This window comes from Nuphar pumila, chromosome 9 (genome assembly GCF_984573655.1).
Source record: "Nuphar pumila chromosome 9, dmNupPumi1.hap1.1, whole genome shotgun sequence".
Lineage (NCBI taxonomy): Eukaryota > Viridiplantae > Streptophyta > Magnoliopsida > Nymphaeales > Nymphaeaceae > Nuphar > Nuphar pumila.
Window position 1 is genome coordinate 8,153,830 of NC_143257.1, and position 26,291 is coordinate 8,180,120.

A 26,291-nucleotide genomic window follows, 5' to 3' on the forward strand; every position below is an offset into this window, starting at 1 on the left:
TCCTTTTTTTTTGTTCTGTTTAGATCTGATGCATATTAGGGCCAAGTGTATATTATTCTGCTTTGCAGTTCATCATCATCATTATCTTCTTCTTCTTCAGTTTCCAATCTATTTGCTTTAGGGTGACAGGGGCTACAATAAGGTGTTTTTAGGCTGAAACTATGGATTTGTTGTATTAGCTCTTTGAGCTTGTTTGGCCTTGTTCCTTTTTTTCAGTCATTTAGCTATATTTTTTTAAGATCTGAGATTTTCCAAGTTTTACAACTAGAGGTCCTCGGATCTCAAAACCGAGGTTTTCTAGCCCCCCCCCATCGGAATTAAAAACCCCCGTCGTCTTTGAGGGATTTTGAAATCCTCCGTTTGTAAGTAGGTTGGATCAAGGCGTTTAAAAATTTTTATTTTTTTTTATTCTCCTTAGACATCCGAGGCAATCAAACACAACCTTATGGTTTCTTTCATTGAAAAAATGAGTTTTTGGAAGAAAACCTGTAGGTTAAGGAAACGAGTCTAATCCCCACATCTCATTATGGCTTGTTTATTATGCGACTCCCAAAACATAATATGATGATAAAAAAAAATCATTATTCTCAAAACAACTATTTAGACAGATTAGAAGCCAAGTATTCGATTTAAGAGGCCTATGCAAGGCACACATTTATTTTCAACCCTAGGACCCACACTGCTTGAAATCATGAATTCATATATTATTTTGAAGACATAATCTATGAAATTTGCCCTTGAATGTGTTGCTGGAGTCAGTCTATACACGTTTTTTAAGATAAAGAGACTAGAAGCTCATTTGTTGGTACCATCTGGAGAGCCTGGAGACCATTTGCATATACAAGGAATGGTTGGTACAGGATTATCTTACGCAAATGCATTAGCAAGGGCACCATAGATGGAAGACTTGCATCTTAGACTCAAGCCAAACCAGTTCACATAACAAACTTGGTATATGAAACAAATCCTAAGCTAGCTTGTACCGTGGAGGTACCTTATACCCTGTGTGCTGTCAAACAAGGTCCATCTAGTTGGGTACCATCGCATTCTTGGTTGCTTGGTTTTGATCAATATATTACTTGTGCTTACTCCACTCACCATTCTATTGATTCTTCCAACGTAGTCTGTGTAGTCAGAGAAAACAAATTGTATAATACTGTACTTCATAGATGAAAAGCAAGAAGCATAAATGAAAACAAACCATGATAATATGAAAAAAATAATTAGTTGCAGAGCTGCTGAAACCAGAAAAGCAAAACAATTTCACAAAGTGCAGTAAAAGAATTCATCACCTCAACCCAACTATGATTAGGTTCCTTTCTTACAAACAAATCTGTTATCATAGTGTATGTTGAGAATGATCCCACATGCATGCTGATGTATAAATATTCGACATGACATAAGTTGATGGATCCCACCTAATTATGCTGATGCAGTTGAAGGCCTTGATTTGTTTATTAGGTTCAGATCAGAAGGAATGAAACTTGATCGGTACTTTTCCCTCTGTTTTTAACATTTCTTCATATTTGATTGCTACAAAGTTTTCAAAGAAATTTTGGATAAGAATGCAAAATGTTATACTGCTTTAATTTCAAGTTTTGTGATTAACTCAAATAATTTTAGTGCTATAAAATTTTTCATTGAAATGAAAAATGTAGGATTGGTTCCAAATGTTTTTATTGTTAGTTCTGATGTTCAATGCTGTGGTGAATGACTATGGATTAACCCACATGATGAACCATTATGCAAGCATGGTCGATCTTCTCAGCCATGCATGTTGCTTGGAGGAAGCTGAGTATTTTGTAGTAGCTTACTTGGTGCTGGTAACAAGGAAACATGAAAATGTGTAGAATAATTATAGAGATTCTTGTGGGGCAAGAGCCTAATGATCCATCAACTTATGTCATATTGTCTAATATTTAAGCATCAACATGCATGTGTTGTATTAACCAACAGACCAGTATTAACCAATATGAAATGAAAGATTTAATGGCTGCTTTAGACACTAGCATGACTTTAACATGACAAGGAAGTTCATGATATTTGTATGTATACTTGTTTCTGTTGAAGTACTTAATGTGCGTCAATCATAATGAATGTGTATATGAATGGGTGAATTGAAGCCACCTATTCATAATTGCTATCCAAATCTACCATGGTCCCAATATCTTCACACCTCACAGGGTTGAGAAATTAGCAGTCCAAGGCAGCAAGGGAACTGCTTTGACGTGCCCTTCCTAAACTGTCACTCTAGACACTATTAAGATGACATATGAAGTCTGCCCTATGTCACAGGGACTCGGCCAACTAGGTGCCGCACCCACGTCGACGCGACGCGGGTGCGCGTGCGGCACCCGGTGCGGTCAACCAGACCGCGCACCCCGGGTCATTTATGTTCAACTTTTGGACTATATATATATGTATATATATATATATATATATATATATATATATTTTTTATATTTTTGCCGCACCCCCGCACCCAAGTTTTTTGAAAGTGCCGCACCCCCACACCCGCACCCGCACCCATGTGACGTAGAGTCTGCCATTCTTCAAGTCTTTGTCAACAAAATGGTAAAGCTGTAGTTATAGCAAACAAACTGGAGATCCAAACCCAAGACCACAACCCAATCATGACAAGCCTACTTAATTCAGAACACATGCTCTGCAACATTCATTGAGGGAGATAAACAAAAGGAAATGAGGAGACCAACACGTCTGTCATTGAACTAAAATGCAAATCTGGAGAATGGGTTAACTTGGTTAAATCAGAATTTTACACTTTCATAAATGGCTTTTCATTTTTGTCTTTTCAACGTCTATATGGGGATAGACTGCAACAAATGATTTACAAGAAAATAAACTGAAATTCTCCATTATCAGAGGCATACATGGAATCCTTGATGTCCATTCAACTACAAAAGATTATTAGTTCTATGCTAAAATATGTAAGAATCTACCCCTTAAAATTCATTGTGCTTACAAGTCAATTTCACACATACACACAATCATGCTATATCAACGTGATGGTCCACAAAAACGAACAATAAACTGTTGGTGTTTCCTGCATCAACATACATAGAAAGCATACTTGCAAGTGTATCTGCTGACGCCACAGAGTGTGTGTGCGGGTGCTCGGCGTTCTCCTCATCGGGTCGACGCCCAGGATGAGCCCAAGCCTTAGGTCGAAGGACCCTATACCACTTGGATCATGATTTTTTTATAAAAAAGATAAAATTTTAACCATTGAATATTTTTAAAAATTCTGAATTTTAAATATTTTCAGAATCAGACGATCTTAGAGTCGGTTCTTATAAAATCAAGCATGTAAATCATATGAATGGTCAGATTTTAGAAAAAAAATAAAAAATCTTTCAAAAGCCTGATAGGTTGGCAGTAGGTGAAAAGTGTTAGGCAGCTACCACCTTTTATATATATATATAAAAGGTGGTAGCTGCTAACTACTTTTCTATCTAATAACTAATTGGGTTTTTAAGGATTTTTTTTTCATGTTTTCCTTAAATTCTATCATACAAATGTGTCCTACATGCTTGCACAGGTAGGGTTTATAAGGATTTTTTTTCATGTTTTCCTTAAATTCTATCATACAAACGTGTCCTACATGCTTGCACAGGTAGAGTTTATAAGGATTTAGACCGTCTAAGATTTTCATAAATATTAAGTATTCAACTGGTGATAAGGTTCTATTCTTAGGTATTTCATGACTTTAGAACCATTCCATTTTTTGTTTCTGACATGGTCCAACATGAACAAACACAGTTATTCTACACAAGCATCTAGAACAAGAAAGTGTTCACCAAACAAGGATCTAGTCTGTGTTCCCAATCTTCACCTGGTACAAAATATATAAAAATAATAGAGGAGGACAGCATCAAGTAGACCATGTCAAAGTGTCAAAAAAAAGAAAAGAAAAAAGATACACAGGTAGACCATGTCAAAACAAACATTAATCACTCCCTAAAAAAACACATAATAGGTAACCCCAATCACCAATTGTTCAGCAAAACACCTATTTTACTGATGTGAAAGAGAAAAGATTCTAGAAAACACATTAATGGGTACAAAATCCATCGAAAAACCAAAATCGGCATAATGGGCACAAAAAATTGAACAAGAAAACATAAAATCATCCAAAAATTAGAATAAAAAAATGCCAGAAAAAAATCGTGTATTAGAGAATAGAAGAAGAAGAAGAAGAAGAAGAAGAAGAAGAAGAAGAAGAAGAAGGGGAAACCTGTATCCATTTAGCGGTGTAGGTGCTTATGAGAGAGAGAGATTCTAAACAGGGATCTGAGCGTGCCTCTTATCGGCCTTCCTCAGAATCGATGAGAGGAGGATGAACCCCAATTTCCTTCCGACGGCAACCATCGTTAAGAAGAAAGGAGACGAGAGGGTTGCAGAGAGAGTCACAATCCTGATTTTTGTAAATTTTGTAATATTTTAATTTAATATATATGAAATATTTTCTGGAATATTTAGGTGGTCATTGGAAAAATTCGAAAAAGAAAGGAGTTACGTGAAATTTTAGCAAATGAAGTAGGGGTGTTTTATCTAGAGGACGTCTGGGAAATTTTAGTATAGATATTGGTTATTTTTTTAGGATTTTGAGTAGAATTGTAAATTATAGAATAATCAGGGGTGAAATGGATATGAAAAAGACACATTGAGAAATTAAAACAGTTGCATGGGCAATTTTGTCTTTTGACAAGGGCAGCTGTCGTAATTACGCTCAGCTCAGCCACTTAAAGCGTTATATTTTTTTATTAATCTCTAGTGACCTCCCTTGCATTATATAACTATGCAAATCTAGCTCAACCGAACTTGATTGCCTGACGAAGCTCAACTAGTTTATATGTACCGAGCTTGTACTCAAGCTTGGCTCATTTATCTACCCAAACGAGTTTGAGCCGAGCCCAAGCTAGCTCGGCCAGTTGTGCATCCCTAATTCTCACCTTGGGTGAGCTCCCCATTAGCGATCGGGCCTTCCACTGAGCCACCCAAGTTCTTATTCTCCTCCTCCTCATGGATAGGGGTGGCAAAATTTGACACGACCCGCCAACCCGAACGCTTCGTAGCCGGGTTCGCGTTTGGCTTAAACGGATTCGTGTCGTAAACGGGTAAACCCGCCTAACCCATTTATTAAACGGGTCGGGTTTGTGGGTATGCCAACCCGTCAACCCGAAACGGGTTAGGCGGGTGGATTCACCCGTTTACCCGAACCCGACCCACCAACCCGCCCACTAACCCATTTACCCGACCCGACTCGCCCGCCAACCCGTTTGCTCGTACCCGACCCGCCAACCCAATTACCCGAACCCGACCCGCCAACTGTGAACACCCCAAATTTTTCAAAATTTTGTAAATATTTCTTTTTTGCCTTTAGCCACCATTTTCTTAGTAAATTGAGTCATTTTCAATCTAAATTCCAGTTTATTTCTCAGATTTTACTGGAATCAAATTCATTTTCTATATCTGACTCGATTTTGGATTCGGATCCAGTTCAAAATCCAGATCTGAGCTTCGTCATCCAATTTTTAAATTAAAATTAAAAAAATACCAAAAATAATTTTTGAAAGGCTCAGACAGTTTATCCGGTATCCGTTTGGAACCCCTATTCTATATTTCTCGATTCGAGGTCAAAAACTCGAACATTTCTTCAAAAACCGGATTCAAACCCGTTTTCTGAAGAAATCTTCAAAATTCAAACCCGAATTCTCAGAAAACCCCTCTTTTGTAAATTTTTCTCAAAAATACAAAAAAATAGTTTTTTCCCTTATTTTTCCGTAGTTTTAGAGTTTTATTTCAAAAATATAAAAAAATGTAGAAAATGTTAGAAAAAGAAACAAAAAAATATAGAAAAGGAAAATACAAAAGAAAGTAGTTTAGAAAATCCTTTTTGAAAGTACTTTGCTAAAAACCTCTTTTTGAAAACATTCTCGCAGTTAAAACCCTTTTTTTAAGAAAGTTTTTTTTTGAAAAACCGCTATTATGAAATTATTGAAGACTAAGGGGACCACTTTTGTAACGGCTTTCTGTTACAGAAAGTCGCTCTCTCTCTCTCGAATACGCTCGACCCTTCTCAATTCTTCTTCCCTTTTTTTTTATATAAATGACTATCCTTCTCCTTCTGGGGATCATCTGTCTTCACCCCACCTCAGCTTCTACCCCTCTTCTCTTCACGATCGCCTCTTCATCCCTCTCTTGCGCCTTTACGATCCACGATTCACCTCACCACGCTCTTCTTCTTCTCCCTTTCCCCTTTTCCTCATCGCCCTTCTCTCTTTCTCCTTTCTCTCATCTTCCCTCTGGCTTGATCGATTGAAGGAATTCTGCCCAGCAGAAACACAAGGAGAGAATCCTTCTCTCTCATTTCCTCAAATTCACGGTAAGTAATCCTTCTATTCTCTTTCTCTTTATCGTTTTCTTTTTTTTGTTATTTCCTTTTTTTTATTCCTTTTTCTCCCTGTTTGCGCGAACCTCTGAGTTGTTCTTCGTTATATGATAAACAAGCCCTTTTGTAATGTCGACCTGCGTATAGCAAAGCTGACTTACATATGGCAATATCAACGGAACATTCATGTTCCAACAATTTCTTTCTTTCTTTTTTTTTCTTTCTTTCTTCATTTTGATTTTCGGTTTGCACTTTCTTTCTGGTTTTGCTTTCTTAGTTTTATTTTGATTCCCTCTTTCTTATTTCAGTTACTGTATTACATTTGATTCTCAATCCCATTCCACTAACCTGTTTATGCTCTGGTCATTTTTTTTTATTGCTGAGTCTCTGTTTTGATTATCCATCAATCTGAATTTCTTGTTCTGTATGGGTAACCTGTTATACTACATAAATGCGTTTGGTCATCGTACTATTCATTTTGATTTTCCTTCTGCATGTTGTGGCATTTGTGTATCGTATTTTATCATGCACGTCATTCTATCCTCAATTTATGATCCATCATATTGATCTTCGCTCCTCTATGTTCTGCCTTAGGTCAGTACCCTATTCTTTTGTGATTCATTGTTATCAATACAGTTTGGTTATTCCCGTTTTCATTACCAATATGATTCACACAGAAGATTAATGCCTCCATGTGTTTTTTATCTGGTTAGGTTACCAGTTGGTCAAACCTGCATAGGCATTCATGGATTCACTGTAAGAAAGCAGTTCATTCCAATTGATCTTGACAACAGCTACAGTCAAATCACTATAAAATCCAACCTCTTACTCTCACATTGAGACCTACTGCATTTCATGCATATTAGCATTAGCGTCTTTACAACGATTTGGGTTCCATCAATTTTTTTTTGCATGTTGCTTTATTAACATCATATTTAGCATCTCATCTCATTAATGCCAAGCTTTTGATTTCCGTCCTCGTTTATTAATTTAATTCCGCCTTATGCCATTCACGTTTTGCATAATAATTTGGTTCAGGATAAAAAAAAAACAATCCCTGATAACCTGAAATTGGTTCTTTCACTGAAAATGCCCAATCGAAAATACTTGGGAGAGAAGTAGATTCTCTTTGGCGTTCTATTAAATTGCAGGTTGAAGGAAGGAGGATATATGACAGAAATGTGAAATACAGAAATGCCCCCTTTACTGTCTTTCAGGTCAAGTACGTAAGGACTGGTTTGAAGAACTTAGGTTTGCTTCAAGGTAAGGTAGTACAAGTATCTGTTATTGTGAATCCCACCATCTGGAGGTCACTTATGGTTGGATTGTAAGGGAAAATGCGTAGAAGCTCATATTGCAACAACTATCCCCTTTGCAATTAACAAACTTGTGTTGAACTCTCAGAAATTCTTGTTATAATTGTTATTAACCATGTTTTGCACGTTGCTCTGTATTCCTATAGGACTCACCTTGCTTCTTATTGAGGCATACTACCAGTAGTTTGTTCAAGATCAGTGGATGCTTCGAGTTGCTCATTATTTGCCTTGGTTAACATACTGGTGGATGACTTAGAAATGGTTTCTTGGTTTTAATGTTGAAGTAGATGATCCTAAGCTCATGATCTACCACTTGCGTCCAGGTTCCAAAATTTGCCTCATGAGAAAGAGGTAAGACAGCAAGATGAGTTTGAATGTCTCCATCATGACATAATGATTGGATTTGTAAGGTGGGAGTTCGATCCTATGGATCTTGACAACCCATATCCAAACAATGAAGGTTGTGTCCACCTGTGGCATAGGGGTGAAGACAGTTTTGTGCCCGTCCTACCGCAGAGCTACATTGCTAAACGGCTTCCTTGGATACACTACCACGAGATTAGAAAAGCAAGCCACATTGCAGCTTCATCCTATATTTTCCTCGCTGCATACCATTACCTTCTTCAACCACACTCCTCCACTCAGCAAACACTGCTAAAGCAACTGCATTATCACCTTCCAGCACACATGTTCACTACGACTTCCTCATTGCACTTTCCTTGTCACTCCATCCAGCATATGGTCATCACTCCACTACATCTACACAGCACATGCATGCCGTGCATAACCCTGCACCACAAGCCATGTTATTTCGATTGTAAATAGTCAGCCTGTTTACGAAGCATGTCGCAGAATTAATGTTGAGGGGTCATTGTGTTACTGATTATTTGAGGCCACTTCTTTCATTACAATATCCTTGTCGTATGTCAAGTATTACGTGGGATAAGGTTGAAGAGTTGAAGATGGAGCACTGTTGTAACGCCCCGAAATTTTAACCCAGATTTTTTAAGGATTTTTTATATATATATATATATAGCGGAAACAACTAATATTTCCAGAGTTAAGCACTTCAGAACGATACAGGAAGGTAAAAGCAAACCACACCATTTATTTTTTTATTTCAATAATAATAGAATCCAATATCAGAGTTTTTACATTATGAGTCTCAAAATAAAAATTCCAATCCAAAAGAAAGTAGGACCGCCAGGGAACAAGTAGATTAAGTCTTGGTCAGCGCCTTATCCCGCTTCGCTCATAGAACTACTCTGTGCCTGAAAATGATAAAAATTATAGGAATTAGACTACCACGTCTAAGTAGAAAAACTGTAATTTTTCTTGCAAGTAGATCATGTGTCAAGTATGTGATGTGGGTGTTGTGTGTGTTTTTCAGCGTATACATAAGCACATAACGAAGTCGATGCAATAGCAGTAACAAACTCATATCTAAGTAAAGAAGTAGATTATGCAACAATTATAGTTAAGCAAGTAAAACATTTTATGCAACTACAACAATTAAGTAAGTAAGGTATTAAGCCATTAAATCATATTCTGCAACAGCACTAACAGTAACATGCATAACATCTATGTAACATCCACAATATGAATTCAATTATCTCATATCTGCACATTTTAGGATGTCGTTTCATCACAAGCACCGAATATAAAGCATGCTGAAAGAATATGCAAATGTCTCTTTAATGACTCCATCACAGTGATACCTAACTGTTCTAATTGATGTTTATCTTTTCTTATTCCACGGGTACACGCGGGTCAAGGCAACCATCTAAGAAGAAAACGTTTGAGGTATATTATTCAAGGGTATTTTATTAACCCAGACATTCTAACTGAGATTGAAATCCCAAAGGAGCGGCCAGTGACCGAGAGAAACTCTCAAAGGCCAAAACCAAAACAAGATGCATCCCTAACTTCTGCAGAAGAACAAAGAACTACCACCTAGGACACATTGGCAGTCCGGGTCCCCCAACTCCGAGGACTGGGACCAACGAGTCGCTTTACGCTAGAAAAAAAATACATGTCGCCGAAGTTTTGTACCACCTACCCTCTCCAAGGTAAGCCCGAATCTGAGTGGGTAAATCTTTTTATTTAGTTAACCTTTCAGAGTGTAGGGGTATTTTTCCCACACCTTCTACTACCATAGTAGTAGATTCCATCCTTAGTCATTTACAAACCCAAAACCTTTTTCATATTGATTTTCATGAGCCCACATAGAGTGCTCCGGTGCCTTTAAACCAGTCAAGCACACAACCATTGAGTTTAAGTTTTTTTCTTGTCATATGAAATTTCTATTTTTAAACAATTTATCAGTCTCAAGTACCCGCATCGGGTACCGATTTGTTATGTTGACCCAACTGATTCATTTTGGAATCATACTATGTAATCTCAATGGTGTCATAACCAATTTATACTCATATAAAATTTATGCACAGCTAAATAGTAATTCAAATAACCACTTAATCTATTTCTAAACAAGCATAATTTATAGGGTTATCATGCAGCCTATCATGAGTTTAAATGCCTACTAAATGTCCAAATACTCTGGCATCAAATTTATATGCAGCTTCCTATGAAAACAGAATATTGTCCTAATGGGCAGTAGCATCAGATCCATGTGCAACTTTATATAAAACAAAATGCCCTCACTAACCGACGACTATCTTGTTATTGAGCAAGCTGAAATAAATAAAGTCCTAATGAATGAACTGCAGATCACTATAAAAAGTCAACCAACTATTTACTATAAAATCTGAAACACAAGCAATCATAAACGTTACAGCGCGAAGACAATAGCAGTATATGTTGCTGAGGCTGAGAAAAAGACTTGACATGGCAGCATAATCAACGTGTCACACACACTTAGGTCGTTAATTACAACATAACCAGCATGATGTAACCCATAAGTCGAAACAATCACACACAGGTAGGCTGTTAATTTCAACCTAACAAACATGCAAGTATATGCTGGACATAATGTACAGGGTAATAACACATACACATGCTCCTACAATAACAAACCCATAGAGGCTACAGACCTACAACCATGATATAGCCAACCTGGGGTACGTGTATATTACAACAAGCTGCGAGTTTACATTACTGGATGAATGATGGTTACAACAACTATTTAATAGATTAAGTATTGAAAATTCAAAACTACTTAGACATATAACTAAGTTTAACAGGTGAGTATTAACCGTATTATGGTAGCCTAAATTTCCAGAACCTGCGATTCTTTAACAGACACACGATTTATCTCACCCCGTACCACTTTTTATCTTCAGCCAACACAAGGGGTAACGTTAAATAATTCGTACTACATACAGGAAAACTAATTAGCTCAAGTGGTAGGTTGTGAAATGGAAAATTTTCAGTATGGACGCTTCAGATTCAGTAACAAAAGATTTGCTTATTTATATATGCAAGAACGTATCATGCAAAAACTCTATTTCAATAAGATTACAACCCCTTCTATATATATATATATGTATATATATATATCAGTTTCCAATGCAGCTAAATTGTAACCTGAATAATACTCAATATGCATAAAAAAAACTTTTAATTATTCGCTTAATATGCAGTCTTGTATGAAGCTGGACCCCTGCTTGATGTGCAATTACACAATTACCAGATTAACAGGTAGAATATCATCCTAATAGGCAACTAACCATACGATGGGCAGCAGACTATCCAGTAGTTTTGTAGGAACCCAACCCTAGCAGAATTCGAAATCCCCCACACACATGCTCGATCCCCAAAAAAAGAAATCCGAAACCCCCAAATTAAAAATTTGGGGTTTTCGGTTTGGGGTTGACAGACAACCCCAACATTGGAGATTCCCCCCCCCCCCTTGCAAATCGACCCATTTGGGTTTTGGACAACCCACACCCCACCAAGCCCATGCTCAACCTGAAAAAAAAGTTTACAGAGACCCTACCACATTCCGGCGAAGATGATGCGGCAGCCAAGAGAGGAAGTCGGTCGGCCTGGACAGCACCACCACTGGAGAGGAGGTCGGCGTCTCCGACGAGGGCTTCGAGCAGCATACCACAACTCGGAGGGCGATCCGAAAGATAGAGAGGCCGAGGAGAGTGAGAGAGGGAAAAGAGATAGCGAGAGAGGGATGGAAGAGGGGTTCAGGGTCCCCATTTGTAGGAGGGTGGCCCCCCGAAAAGGAAGGAACCCCCCCTCATCCCGGCGGCTGCGCTGTGTTTCCCCCACCTCTCCATCTCTCTTACTCTCAGCGTGTTAGGGTTCAAAAGAACCCTAACATGAGATTTATCGGGGGAGAGGGTTTTCTCCCTCTTATATTTATCGGGCAACTCATATCGGGTTGCCCCCTTTTATTTTGTTTTACAGGGTGTAGGCCGGGTTCGGGTCCGGGTCCGAACCGCGACCCGCACCCGGGATCCAACAACGTGTTGGATCCGGGTCTTATTTAAAGATGTGGACCCATAGTTGGGTCCAAACCCCACCTAATGATCTATTTATATATATATATGTATTATTTATTTTCTTATTTACGTATATATGGATATTTAATGGCTTATATGTATAAGGGGTATTACTTAAGTATGGGTTCTGGATCCGAAACTTGGATCCGTGCCCAAATTGGCCTATATTACGCATAAAACATTAAAAAAAAATTAATGGAAAAAATACGGTTATTACAACTGCCATGTAGCTCTGGATTATGCTTCAGAAGTGTAGTTATTCCATAATGGAGACAAAGGCTCATGAAGCGTCAGGGTCACATCTTATGGCATTTCATTTCCGCATCCTCATATATAGGTATGTGTTTTTCTTTTTTTTTTCTTTTTTATTTTCAAGTCTAAAATATGTGTCCCATTTCCATGTTCCCAATGCCCATGGACATAAACTCTTTTTATACAAATGTATGCATTCTATTATGACAGGCTGACACCCACATTTTGGTTTCGGGATTTATGCAAATACCTACTATTAGGAATTGTTACAACATCTAGACTCCTTTATACCTACTGTAGCTTTTCCACCTGTGTGCATCACCTCATATCTTTCACTAACAATACCACTGCAACTATTATCATATTCCAACACCTTGTGCATACACCCACGTTATATTTGATTTATCCCCCCCTATGCTCAACATGCACATGTTCATTGTTGCACCACTGGCCATTCTCCTTCCTGCTACCTACATCCACACTTACACACTGCCATAATATCTTAACCATCATCCCACTCTCAAGCACAACCCTCACTGATACACCTACATCTTTATCACTTGTATGTTTTGCACTCACCTTCAATGCCTGTGCACAGTACCTCTCACATATTATCCATTGCATATCAGCCCTCTCCACTACCTCACCTTTGCACCCCATTTATCAGCCACACCTTCATCACCTAACCACCTACAACACACTACCCTTCACTCACATAATATTCAGCACCTTCATATCCCTTTCTTCACTAACACAACATTTTCCTACCAACTTATGCATAGTATATATAGGTGCCATGTGTGTATTTTCTCGTTGATTTATATAGGCATCATAATTGCATTCTCCTATCAACTCATGCATAGTACTTAAGTATCACATGCACATTTTTCTAATTAGTTTATGTATAGCATTCAAATATTACATATACATTCTCTATTTAGAGTAGGCATGATTACGTGCATATTGCTAATACTATTTTACAGGGAATATGTAAAAATATCAAATTCCTCATTAGATTAGGAATTTTATCATTTTAATTTCAATTCTAAATTGTAATAGTTAGACATCAATGAGAATTTTACATTTCCTATACTAGATTAGAATGTATGAGCATACATGTCTTAGAAATTGCTTTTTTCATATCATTTTCTTCTTTTATTTCAAAAATTCACGAATGGGAACACGAATGACATGTGCACCATTTTATAAAAGGTGATTAAATCCTAAGTTGACGATTTATATAAATGGCCATAGTCAAGGTGTGAACAAAACTTATGATTTTCATCTTTTATGGAATAACATCGGATCCACACCGGATCACTTTTCAAAAATCATCATATTTTTCTAAATATTTTCTTTCTTTATCAGAGTTTAACTTAAAATATGTTTTATTCTTCACTTAAATTTAAATATGATTATTATATAATACATTTTATGACCATAGTCAGAAATGTATTATATCTTCAATCTTATTTCAATTAATTTAAAGAATGAAATATGCTTTTCAAAATCCAATTTCAAATTCTTTGAAATTCATTTATCATTTAGGATAGAATTACATTATATTTTTAAATTTTTTTTTCAAAATCTAAGTGATTTTTGAGATATATTTTCAAATACCTTCTTTATTTCTCAAATCAATTCTTACCTGTAGATTCAAATTTCATCTTTCTATTCTTAATTGTATCTTATTTCAAAAATTCAAACTTCAATTTCAATGTCCAATTTGACTTTGAAATTTCAAATTCATTTTTATATTCAAAATTCAATTTCCAATTCAAATTAGATTTCAAAGTTCAATTCAACTTTGAAATTCCAAATTCATTTTCAGGATTCAAATTCAATTCAATATTCAAAATTGAATTTCAAAGTTCAATTCAACTTTGAAATCCCAGATTCATCACCTGATTTCAAGAATTCAAGTTTTAAACCAAGTTTATTTCCTATTCTTCACTTCAAGTTCTCAAATCCCCAAGTTCTTTTGAAATCTTCTGAGTTTTTTAATCTTCAAATCACTTCGAGATTAAGATTAATGCTAAATTCAAGTCCATTTCTTTCAAATTCAATCAAGATTTCTCAATATCCAGATCCATCTTCGAATTTCGTATTGGATTCAGATTTTCAAATCCAATTTCATCTTGGATTTCAGGTTTTAAAATCCAAATTCCATCATGGATTCCAGATTTTGGATTCAATTCCATCTTAGATTCCAGACTTCGGATCCAATTCCATTTAGGATTCCAGATTCCGGATTCGATTCCATCTTGGATTCCAGACTACGAATCCAATTCCATTTAGGGTTCCAGATTTGGGATTCAATTCCGTCTTGGATTCCAGACTCCGAATCCAATTCTATTTAGGACTTCAGATTTCAGATTCAAATCCATCATGAAATCCAGATTTCAAATCCAATTCTGTTTTCAAATTTCACCTATATCCAAGATCCATTCTAATATCAGACTTTAAATCCGGAATTCAATTCCCTTTCAAAATTCCATCTCAAATTCGAATTCTACATTTAAAATCAAATTCAAAGTTCATTTTAACTTTGAAAATTCATTTTTACTTCAAAAATTCTATCTTAGTATTCAAATCTCCCCTTTTTCTTCATTTCTTCAAATTCAAGATTTATTTTCAAGTTTCTGATTATCCCAAGACTTAGAACTTCAAGTCTTCTTCCAGATCTATTTTTAAATTCTGAGTTAGATTCAAAATCTAACATTTTCAAACCAATTTCAAACATTTGAATCATTTTTTCACTCCATTATCAAATTTATTTCAGAATCACTTAAAAAATCATAAATTTCTAAAACTATTTTCTCAAAAACATACATTTCTGTATTTGCATTACACAAGCATGATTCTTTGTGCATTTTAGACTTAAAATAAATTCTTAGACAATATTTAGGCAAAGCAAAAGGCATAAGTTCGATCCTTGGTTCGATTACCCCTGGTAAAGGCGCTAGGAACGGTCGAACTTCGTACCGACGAGCGAATCCCGTCTCTCCATTTTTTCGTAAAACTTTTCAGAAACGAAAGTGAGTAATTTTTAAATATTTTCAAAATTAAGGTCAAGTGAGACCTTTGCAAAAGAGTTCCTCTTTCTTCTTTTCTATTTTTTATTCTCCTTCAAAAAGGGAACAAAGGGTAGAAAGAAAAAAAGAAAGAAAAGAGAAAACACAAGAGAAATTTTTTGGCAATGATCACACCAACCCGCCTTCTAACCCGTCAACCTGTTTACCCGACCCGACCCGTTTATTAAACGGGTTAACCGTGTCATGTCGGGTTACCCGTTTAATAAATGAGTCGGGTTCGTGTTTGTCACAACTGACCCATTTAATAAACGGGTTGGGTTCATGTTGAGGTATGCTGACCCACCTACCCAACCCGATTGCCACCCCTACTCATGGATGATAAGGTAAGGATACAGAAAGCTGTCAGTTCTCCCTACCTCTTCCTATTTTCTGATTTGGTGGATGATATGCAATGATTTCATTGTGATTTTCATGGATATGTGTCTTTTTCATTAGTTTCTTACATGGAGATCGACTTCACACAAGCCCCTGCACCACAATAATCGCATATACAACTTTAAAATGTTAGTCCTTCCAAATTCAACAAGGAAAATGGGCAGAATTTGGTAACTGGTTGATGTTCACACTGAAAACAAAAATCAAACCTTAAATCAAATTGTTCCAAACCTAACAGCAAACCATAAGTTTCAGATGTTACAAACGTTCATTTGTTTTAATTTCTAAACTCTAAAACACCATTGTATGATAAAGCCAAGTACTAAATGGTTTGAGCATAGTGAACTCACCTGAGTTGAGAAAAGCGGGTGTTTAAGAATTATTTTGTAATAAGTCGTATTTTTGTAAATATGAAAAATATTAGGTGGATATTTGTAAATTTTTCAAAAACAAAAGGCTGGCCCTCTGTTTTAAAACGACGCGCAGAGAGTTCGCTTCGAGAGTGCTGTCTTTTCCCTCTTGTTTTTTTTTTACCATTCGCCTCACCACTCTCACCAGCCTGTGCGATCATCATTTTCTCTCTCTCTCTCTCTCTCCAACCCTAAAAAAAGTTCCCTTTTCATGGCCGTGAAACCCATCCTTCTTCTTCTTCTTCTTCTTCTTTTGCGTGTTCACGATCGTCATCGCCTCTGCAGCGAGTTCCCTTCCTCCCCACGACGGGATTCGACTTCTCTCCTTCCGCGGCGGCCTCTCCAAAGCTTCGCTTGACGCGCTCCGATGGAACCGAACCGACCCTTCCTCCTTCTGCAGCTGGCCCGGCGTCGCCTGCTCCCCTGACTGCCTGTCCGTCACATCTCTCAAACTCTCCGGCCACGCCCTCAACCGTACCGCCGAGCTCTGCCGGCTCCGCCGCCTCGTCTCCCTCGACCTCAGCTCCAAAGCCCTCTCCGGTCCCATCCCGCCCGACCTCGCCAACTGCACCAGGCTCGCCTCGCTCTACCTCAACTACAACCTCTTCGAAGGTGCGATCCCTGCCGAACTTTTACGGTCGACAGCGCTCGCCGATATCGATCTCGGCGGCAACCGGCTCACCGGAAGCACCCCCCGCCAGGTAAGCCGCTGCAGGGAGCTCCGGTACTTGGGGCTCTATAACAATTTCTTGAAAGGAGAGGTTCCGGTAGAGGTTTTCCTTCTGCCGAACCTTGAATCTCTGTATCTGAACACCAACAACTTCACCGGAGCCTTGCCGGTGTTCGGCCTGGGTCCATGAGAACACGCTCTCTGGTTCTTTGCCTCTTGGCTTGAGAAAATGCCGTTCTCTTAGGAATTTTAACGCCTCTGAGAACCGATTCGTCGGGACTCTTCGTGATTTTTTTGGCGAGTTATCGAGTCTTGAAGTCATTGATCTCAGCAAGAACGAACTGCTAGGTGGGATACCGAGAACCTTAGGAATCTGGAGAATCTGACTGAGCTAGTGCTTTCTGAGAACCATTTTAACGGGAGCATACCGTGGGAGCTAGGTAATTGCAGTCGATTAAGCGTTGCTTTGCTCTGGGGGAAATCGGCTCTCGGGATAGATCCCGAGGTCTTTAGGCGATCTTGGTAATATGAACGAGCTGTTTCTGTTTGAGAATATGCTAGGCTAGTAGGCTCTTTGCCCCCAGAGATAGGGAACTGTGTTTGGGAGAATTTAAAAAGAAAAGATTCACACAGTTTTTAAAGTGGTTCGGTGGACTACCACTTATATCCACGATACTCCACTCAAACTATTTAAGAGAATTATATTGTTATCGACTTTTGTCAATTTTTCTAGATTCTTCTTTTCAGTAACTAGCTCGACCTTTCTTCATTTTTAACTGAATTATCTTTAATATCAAGATTATCGTTATCAACTATAATCTTGATATTTGGTATTAGCTTTATACTATTGTTCACTGGGGGAGCCAGGGGTGGGCGGTCGCCCACCCCTGAATTAGAAATAGGAAAAAAAAAATTTCTTTGTTAAAGAAAGAATATGCGTCCATGTGTGTTTTCTTCTGACGATGGTAGTGCTAATCTTTTCCTTTAATTTTTTTACCTCATTGAACTGTGTAAAAACTGCAGAAGAGACGGGTTATGAGTTCGTGGGAGTTGGAGTTCTCTCTTGTGAATATTCAACTATGATCTGTATGTTTTCCCCCAGCTTCTTCTTTTGTCATTTGTTCTTTGTGAAACCGTGTAACCTACGTTTATGAGGAACCCGACTCTACTCATCCCTGTATCATCCTCTGTGGTCATAACTCCCTCTGGGATCTCATTGATACTAAGTTGTTTTGATCAATCTGGTCCTATCGATGGGTTCAACACGGTTGATTTAATAGAAATCAATCTTTTGATAGTGTTCTTTAACAAAAAAAACATGATTTTCAATTTATTTTGACAGTGTTCTTTAACAAAAAAAAAACCATGTTTTTATTAATGGTTATTGATTTTTGAATCAGCAAAAAGTCCTGCACATAAGTCGGATTCTGTCTATTCAAATGCCGATCTTCACTAAATGGATGATGTAGATCACATACACAGGGTCCAATTTGATGAAAACAACTTGCATCGGTGAGGTCCTAATCACAGGAATGACGATATGGATGACTGGAACCTAAATCTGGTTATGGGTGCCATGCAAAACACTATGCTTGCTTCACTAAATGGAGGAAAAGAGGGATTGAAAGTGTGTTGTAGCCTGACCACGGGCAGGCCGATGCCATGAAGGCCCTCAGAATGATGAAACCAGATGGTACCATCAACTTGATGGCCATCGCCTTCTCCGGCCAGGGAGGCCGCTTCTAGAAGAGCATGTCAGATCTATCATGCACAACCAAATTTTCTTCTGACGATGGGTGGGCAAAAAATTTCTGGCTCCACCACTGGTCTGAATAAATGGATCGTCCTTCAAGACCATAGCATTGTCCCTGGGACCCGAAACGAAAAACTTCTGGTGCTATTGTTGGTATTCTTAGTCTTTATCATATCATAACTCTTTGAATGGATGGTCTTAATGACATCAGGGTAGCCTTATCAAAACTTCTTATGAGAATCCCTTTATCGTGTCTGATATTATTAGGATATCTATCAGGACGGGCCACATTTGACCTTATCAACATTAGGCCGATATTCTTGACGCCATTAGCATTATCGTGCCAGGTATGCTCTAACGTTATCGTGTCCGATATGCTCATTCTCGTCATTAGCTCTTCTGTTAACAGAATTTCCTCGGGGGACCGATTCCCATGGAGGTGTTTAAGCTTACGAATCTGAAAGTGCTTCATGCTTTTGACAATCGCCTTGAAGGTGGTATTCCTCGAGAGATTGGGCAGCTGAGCGATCTTGTTGAATTGGGTTTGTACAATAACAGTTTTAAGGGGCGAATTCTGGTGGAGATCGATAATCTGACGAAGCTCAGGTTTCTGTCATTAGCCTTACTGGGGGGATACAGAAAGGAGATATCGAGTTCTCAGAGATATCCGACTCACACACGATTCAGACAAAAACTTTAATAAAAAACACACAAGGCTATCGATTTTTACGTGGTTGAGCAATAGCCTACATCCATGCTTTTCTCTTCACTCATTTTAACCATTAACGTGAGTGAGAGTTTCCTTTAAAGAGTTGATCTCTTAATTACAAAGGAAGAAAGATCTCTTATCAGCCCTTAAGCCAAGGCACTTATGTTGGTAACAAGATTTACATGCACTTATCTTGGAAACAAGGTTTACATTTTAGACTTTCCTTTGAAGAGTTCTATTTTTACAAAACTCTTCTACACGTTTATCCTTGTTTTCTTGGTTGTTTCCATTTACTCGAATTTGCTTAAAATTCAGTTCTTTCCTGAGAAGTCCTGACCAATTGGTTTATGAACTGGACCAATATATGGACCTGGATATTGAGGATCTGGACCTTCTTTAATACGTTCTTCAACAGATACCTCCTGGTCTTGGGGCCGACTCTCTTCCTGATTTAGAGAAGCTAGACTTGACGGGCAATGAGCTCTATGGCCGCATTCCAGATGGTCTATTATCTTTTCCTTCATTGTCAGTTTTAGACCTGGGCAACAACCGTTTAAATGACAGTTTTCCAATTGAGTTAGGATCTTGTCAATCCCTTGGGAGGGTAATTCTTGCCAATGATGTTTTGAAAGGAGGCATACCAACTAGTCTGAAACAGAACACTGGGGTATCATATCTGGATCTCAGAGGGAACTTGCTAAAAGGGCGGATACCGCTCGTTCTGGGCTTCTGGAGCAGCCTGTGGATGCTTGACATTTCGGATAACCAGTTGTCGGGATTCATACCTCGTGAGCTTGGTAACCTTCCCAAGCTGCAGATTCTACGGGTTTCTTCAAACAGGCTGAATGGGAGTTTGCCTTATGAACTGGGTAACTGTAAAAACCTTATATATTTGGACCTTAGTAAGATTTCGATATCAGGGAGCATTCCCGTGCAACTAATGGATTTGGTGGGATTGCATAAGTTGCTGCTTCAGGAAAATGCGATCACAGGAAGTATTCCAAAATCATTGTCATAACTTGAGGACCTCTTCGAGTTGCTGCTTGGAGACAACATGCTAGAGGGTGTTATTCCTGAAAGCATTGGCAGTTTGCACCATCTCTCTTTCATGTTGAACCTGAGAAGCAACAGGCTCACAGGAGAAATACCAACTAGCTTAGGGAAGCTTGATAAGCTGCAGACTTTAGATCTTTCAAACGATAGTCACTCTTGCGAGATTCCTTCAGGGTTGAGTGGCATGATCTCTCTTTCCTTTGTTAATGTATCATTCAATCAGCTATCTGGTAGACTTCCATCGAGCTGGATGGCTTTTCTGTATTCATCACCAATGTCTTTTGTGGGTAACAGCGACCTCTGCATTGAGGGTCTCTAGCAAAGGGTTGCAAGAGATAAATTGATCACCATGTTGACAAAATCGGAAGAAAGCTTGCTGCTGGACTTATTGGTGGTATGTTCATTGTAATTAACTTGTGTGCCATCATATACTTGCTTGTAACTCGTGTTGTTATTCTTGGCCGGGTCCATCTTCTAGTTCAAACTTAAGATGAACCAACCGATGATCTGCCACATAATCTTACATTTGAGGAGATAATGGAAGTAACTGAAGGTCTTGATGAGAAGTATCTAATTGGAAGGGGAGGCCATAGGATGGTTTACAGGGCTGAATGTGCATCTGGAAAAATTTGGGCAGTCAAGAAGATGCCTATGTCAGAGGTGGGCTTCAGCACAGAAATCAAGACTCTTAGCCTGACAAAGCACCGCAACTTAGTGAGAATGGTTGGTTATTGTATCAGGAGCGAGCTTGTTTTAATAGTTTGGAGTATCTTGAAGTTAGGGCCATTTTGATCTCCTTCACGAAACAAAATCATGCCATGCCTTGGATTGGGAAATCCGGCATCGTATTGCCCTGGGCATTGCTCAAGGCCTGTCGTATCTTTATCATGACTGTCCTAAGCTAATTGTGCACAGCGATGTGAAATCCTGCAATATTTTGCTAGATTCTGAACCGTAGCCCAAAATTGGTGATTTTGGGACAGAAAAATTAGTAAATATTTCTGAGGGCTCAGAATCAAGCTGCAGAAGATCTTCAATTATTGTTATTCTTGGGTACATTGCTCCAGGTGAAAGATTTGTTCACTATTTTCTTTATGTTTGTTTTGTTTCTTCAGTGTTTTGTGATGCACTTCAAAATTAACTTGATTCTTTTCAGTAAGGATCTTGTAGCAGAATTAATTCCCTAATCTTGTAGGATTAGTATAATTAATTCCTCAAATATCTTAGTTAATTTGAATATGCTTTCTAATTATTATTGTCCTTATTGTTGGTTCTGTTCAGAAAACGGATTTTCCACACGCATAGATGAAAAAGTGATGTCTACAGCTATGGGGTTGTCTTGCTCGAGCTTCTCTGTAAAAAAGCTGCCTGTGGATCCAAGCTTTGAAGATGGTGTTGATATTGTTGGGCTCATAGAAACTCAGATATGATCGATGACTGTTGGCTTGCCCATCTTGTTTTCTCAACAAGGAGATTAGTTACTGGATGGAAAATGAGAAATGCAAAGCAATGAAATTGCTTGAATTGTCATTGTCTTGCACACAATGGGATGGGGATACAAGCCCCCCTATGAAGGAAGTGGTTGATATTCTGATCAAGATGGATTCAGAAAAAGGGATGTCAGCTGTTCACACGATGAAGGAAACCCCTATTCTTTCTAACCATGACAACATTTAGAACTTTCTCAATGAGTTTGGGGAAGAGAGCAGCAGAGCTTCTGTCCTCTGCCTTCTTTACAGCATCAAACTAATCACCTCTTTAGAGATGGGATGAGTTTTGCGGTGTCCCTGCAAGAAAAGCAAGAGCACCAACAAGAGGTGCATTGATGTATGTGGCTGGCTCTGACTGCTGATAGTTATTCCGATCATCAGCAAAGCTATCTCCATTATCAGGGCCGCCAACCACCGCACCTACCAATACATTTGGATTTGGGGAGCTGGAGTAGAGGAACTGGAAGCCATCACCACAGCGGATGAACTCAGGGTGGATATGCACTGATGGGAGTGAAGAGCCTCTGTGATGGATGTGCTGTGGATACTTATCTCCAAATCCCACCATGTATGACATCTTTGCTGGATTAGCACCTAAAACATAATCAACCTGCAAAATCTCTGGTGTTAATTTGCGGCCAAATGAGCGAGCTCATACTATGACAACGAGGTTGTACCTGTTTCTTAGCAAGTGAGACCAGGTTGGCTGCCGTGACTGTGGTGGCCCCACATTGAGTGACTTCTCCTGTGGATCTCATGTACTTGGCGTATGTCACGAGTAGGAAAGCTGTGGTTGTCACATATTGCAGGTTGCTTTCACTTGCTTTGTAAAGTAGCCCTCCTGTAAAAGTGTAGTATTAGCCAAAACCCAGCTTTTCACTAATGGAATATCATGAAAAATCCTTGCAAAAAGTTCCCTTCTTGCGATCTCTAGCGACCTGGGGTATACTGGGCCTGAAACTGTGATGTTCCTGGAACCAGGGAGCAAATGAAGTTGTCAGAGTGTATTTTGTACACCTCTAGTTCTTCCAGCTTGTCCATCAAGAAGCCCTGCCAATATAGCCAGAGGATGTTGGTTCTATGTAGGTAGTCCGAGTCAGAACAGAGAAGGAATGAGAAGGTAATGCCTCAAAACCTTGGACAGAAGAATTTTTGTTCCAACTCGCTTGTCGTCCCAGCTAAATGCATAGACATCATCATCTGCTCCCAGTATGTGGCCGTTGGATTGAATATATGCCATATATGCGGTATCCTGAGAAGCTCTATGCAGCCATGATGCACCCCAAAGAAGTTCATCCTGAACAAAGAAACTGTCACTTCTCTAGGTTATTTTCATTTAAACAGCAGTTGAAGCTGGTGTTCTTACGTGATAGCCTGAGTAGGAACAATAGAATGGGCAAACAATGGAGCCGAGGGAGTCACTGTAGGCACCTCTGTGCTGGTCTGCAAAATCAAAGACCTGCATAGAACAGGCAGCGGGTTTATAAGCTGCATAACACAGCGATCAGTGCGTATTTAAAGTTTAGATGGTTATGGTGGATTCTGTTACTTTGATGGCCGTCTGAAGCAGTTGGTTGGAATAGGAAGGGTCTGAATTGCGAAACACGATTGAAGCTGCAGCTAGAGCTGCAGCCGTCTCTGCAGCAACATCAGAGCCCGGGTTTTGTGGGGTCACTTTGTAAACATTGCGTGGTGTGTCCATGTCCTCTGGCCTCTCCCAGCACCTGTGATCTGCATTAGGATCTGCAACCTGCATTACATGCCATTGCAGTTATGAGTCTGCAGAACGAATTTGATCAAATATACTGCAAAAAACATTCCAGTACTTGGGCATATTGCCTTCACCCACTTGGACGTATAAGGTGTTTGGGGCAGCAGTGGCAGCCTTGAGCAGATAATCACTGCCCCACCGAACAGCAGCTGTGGCATTTGCAAGCTGACCGTTCATCAAGCTTCCGAACTCGATGACACTCCATGCCAGCAGTGTTGTAGTGAATGCCATGGGGAGGCTGAACTTGACGTTGTCTCCTGCATCGTAGTATCCTCCAACCAAATCAACCTGAAAAGAAATTACTTCCATGTTACTAGAGGATAAAAAAAACTGTTACAGCTACATAAAAAACCAGAAGGTTTGTGCCTTAAGTTACATTATCAGATGCTCCATCGCTCAACCCGGAATCCGCCCTCCAAGTAATGCGTTGCGTTGCGGGTAGCTTTCCCGAGCGTTGTCCCTCAAAAAACAGAATGGACTTTGCAAGTGCATTGGCATAGTTGAGCCTGCTCGGTTGACACCCAGCACAACAGATGGACATGCAGAGCAGGACTAGCCAAAGGCTTACTTCTCTTGCGGCCATCGTTCCTGGAGCAGTGCTTGGCTCCTCAAGTTGGCTATGGCAAAGCTCGGAATGGAGTGAGCAGGGAGAGGAAGGAGAGCTGGTATTTGTAGGCGAAGCCAGTCTCGTATGGCAGTTGGACGTTAGGAGAATGGGTAGATAATTTCGATTTGATGTTGGTCACGGGATCAGCTGCGAGAAAGTTGCAAGACAAAGGGGGAGTGTGACTTGTGGGTAGGGACAACTTTATACTGACTTGGTGAATTTGTGAGCAGAGTTTCTTGCATGATTACAGGAGGGTGATTGAGGATAGAGAGAGTGGTAATCGTGATCTGCCTGCCTTTTTCTCTTGCATGAAAGCATGCACACACTAGTCTTAAAAAAAAAGAAGCCTATAGGTTCAAATTGGGTTATTACTTTTCCCCCTGAGTCACGGGCCTACCATTCTCTCGTTCACGTGATGGTAAGACCAACAGTGGATAAGAGAAATGTTCGGTTAAAAAGAGTTAAAAAACTTACTGGAATGCTTTGTGTGTCACATGTTGGTTAAGCTTTTTTGGGTGCTTGTGGGTGGTGGGGACCTCTGTATAGTTTGTGGGGTTTGGAGCTTGCACAAGGTTTTTAATAGGTAAGGTAAAAAACTTTGGAAATGTTGTAACATAATAACATCATCTTACCGATTATTAATGCATGCATTAGGCTAAGCGTGTTCTGTCTTTAAAGACTTGTATGGAATCTTACCCAAATCATGCTTGGGAAATTTGGTTTTTTTTCCAAGAAATCGATTCTATAGACTTCCAAAATTGATCGCATTTATGGAAATTTACACAAATCATGCCTGAAAATATTGATTGCTCGAGTGGATGTGTTTGGAAATTGAGCTGTGATTGGTGGTTTCTCGTTGAAATTGGTCCAGTAGGGACAAGTTGATGGACTGACCAGTCTTATTCTTTCTCGATATCCCGATTCTTTGGCTTTTATGTCATCAGTTGTCCAAATTAGACCATGCCAACGTTTCTAGCATGTGGGAATGAATGGCTATTTTGTTCAACACTTGTGGGTCCCACTGACTTCTGTTCAAATAAATCTGTATTGCGCAGCCACTGCCTAAAACATGTACCACAAACGATTTGCATGATAGGCATGTCTACTTAAATATATTAATGTAATAGGGATTAGTGATACGTTGGTCCATTTAATGTAAAACTAATGTGGCAGTTTACTCCCTCCTTGTATTGTATTGTACGGCAAAATAAAACGTTTTTTTTTTGAAATGATACACAATTTTCGAAATCTGTCCCACATCCAAATTTACAAATGTCTGAATTCTTTAGGATCATTTTATTCTTCACAAGAGCAAACTTTCTCAAGTTGGGTAGACTTTTTAGGTATAGTAAACTCTTACTAAAAAGTAAATTCACATATTTTTTTTTTGCGTACGTTACAAAATTTGTATAACCAAATTTGTGAACCTTTTGTAACTAAACCTGTCAAAATATTACAAATATTTTACTAAATTTGCATATATAGTACAAAGTTTGCATAACCAAATTCATGAACTTTTTGTAATTGAAACTTGTTGAAACTTCACAAATATTTCATTAAATTGCATATATAGTACAAAGTTTGCATAACTAAATCTGTAATTTTTTTATAACAGGCATATTTCAAAACATTGCAAATATTTCACTAATTTCGTATATATATCACAAAGTTTGTATAACTAAATCTGTAAACTTTTTATAAATGACATGTCTCAAAACATTGCAAATATTTTACTAAATTCATATATATAGTATGAAGTTTGCATAACCAAATCTTTGAACTTTCTGTAATTGAAACATATCACAATTTCATAAATATTTTACTAAATTCGCATATATAGTATGAAGTTTGCATAACTAAATCTACGAACTTTGTATAATTGAAACCTATCGTAACTTTACAAATA

The 26,291-nt window shown here is 38.7% G+C and overlaps 1 protein-coding gene across 1 annotated transcript; it reads right to left on the reverse strand.

Annotated features, from left to right (window-relative positions):
- Positions 1-22,139: 22,139 nt before the first annotated feature.
- LOC149828365 (endoglucanase 1-like) lies at positions 22,140-24,361 on the reverse strand. Its single transcript, XM_090017036.1, has 8 exons — positions 24,155-24,361; positions 23,857-24,066; positions 23,557-23,757; positions 23,374-23,466; positions 23,143-23,304; positions 22,946-23,057; positions 22,685-22,848; positions 22,140-22,617 (listed from the first exon to the last, which is right to left on the reverse strand). The coding sequence occupies exons 1-8, from the start codon at positions 24,359-24,361 to the stop codon at positions 22,276-22,278; spliced, it is 1,491 nt and encodes a 496-aa protein (XP_089873162.1). The 3' UTR covers positions 22,140-22,275.
- Between the last annotated feature and the right edge of the window lie 1,930 nt (positions 24,362-26,291).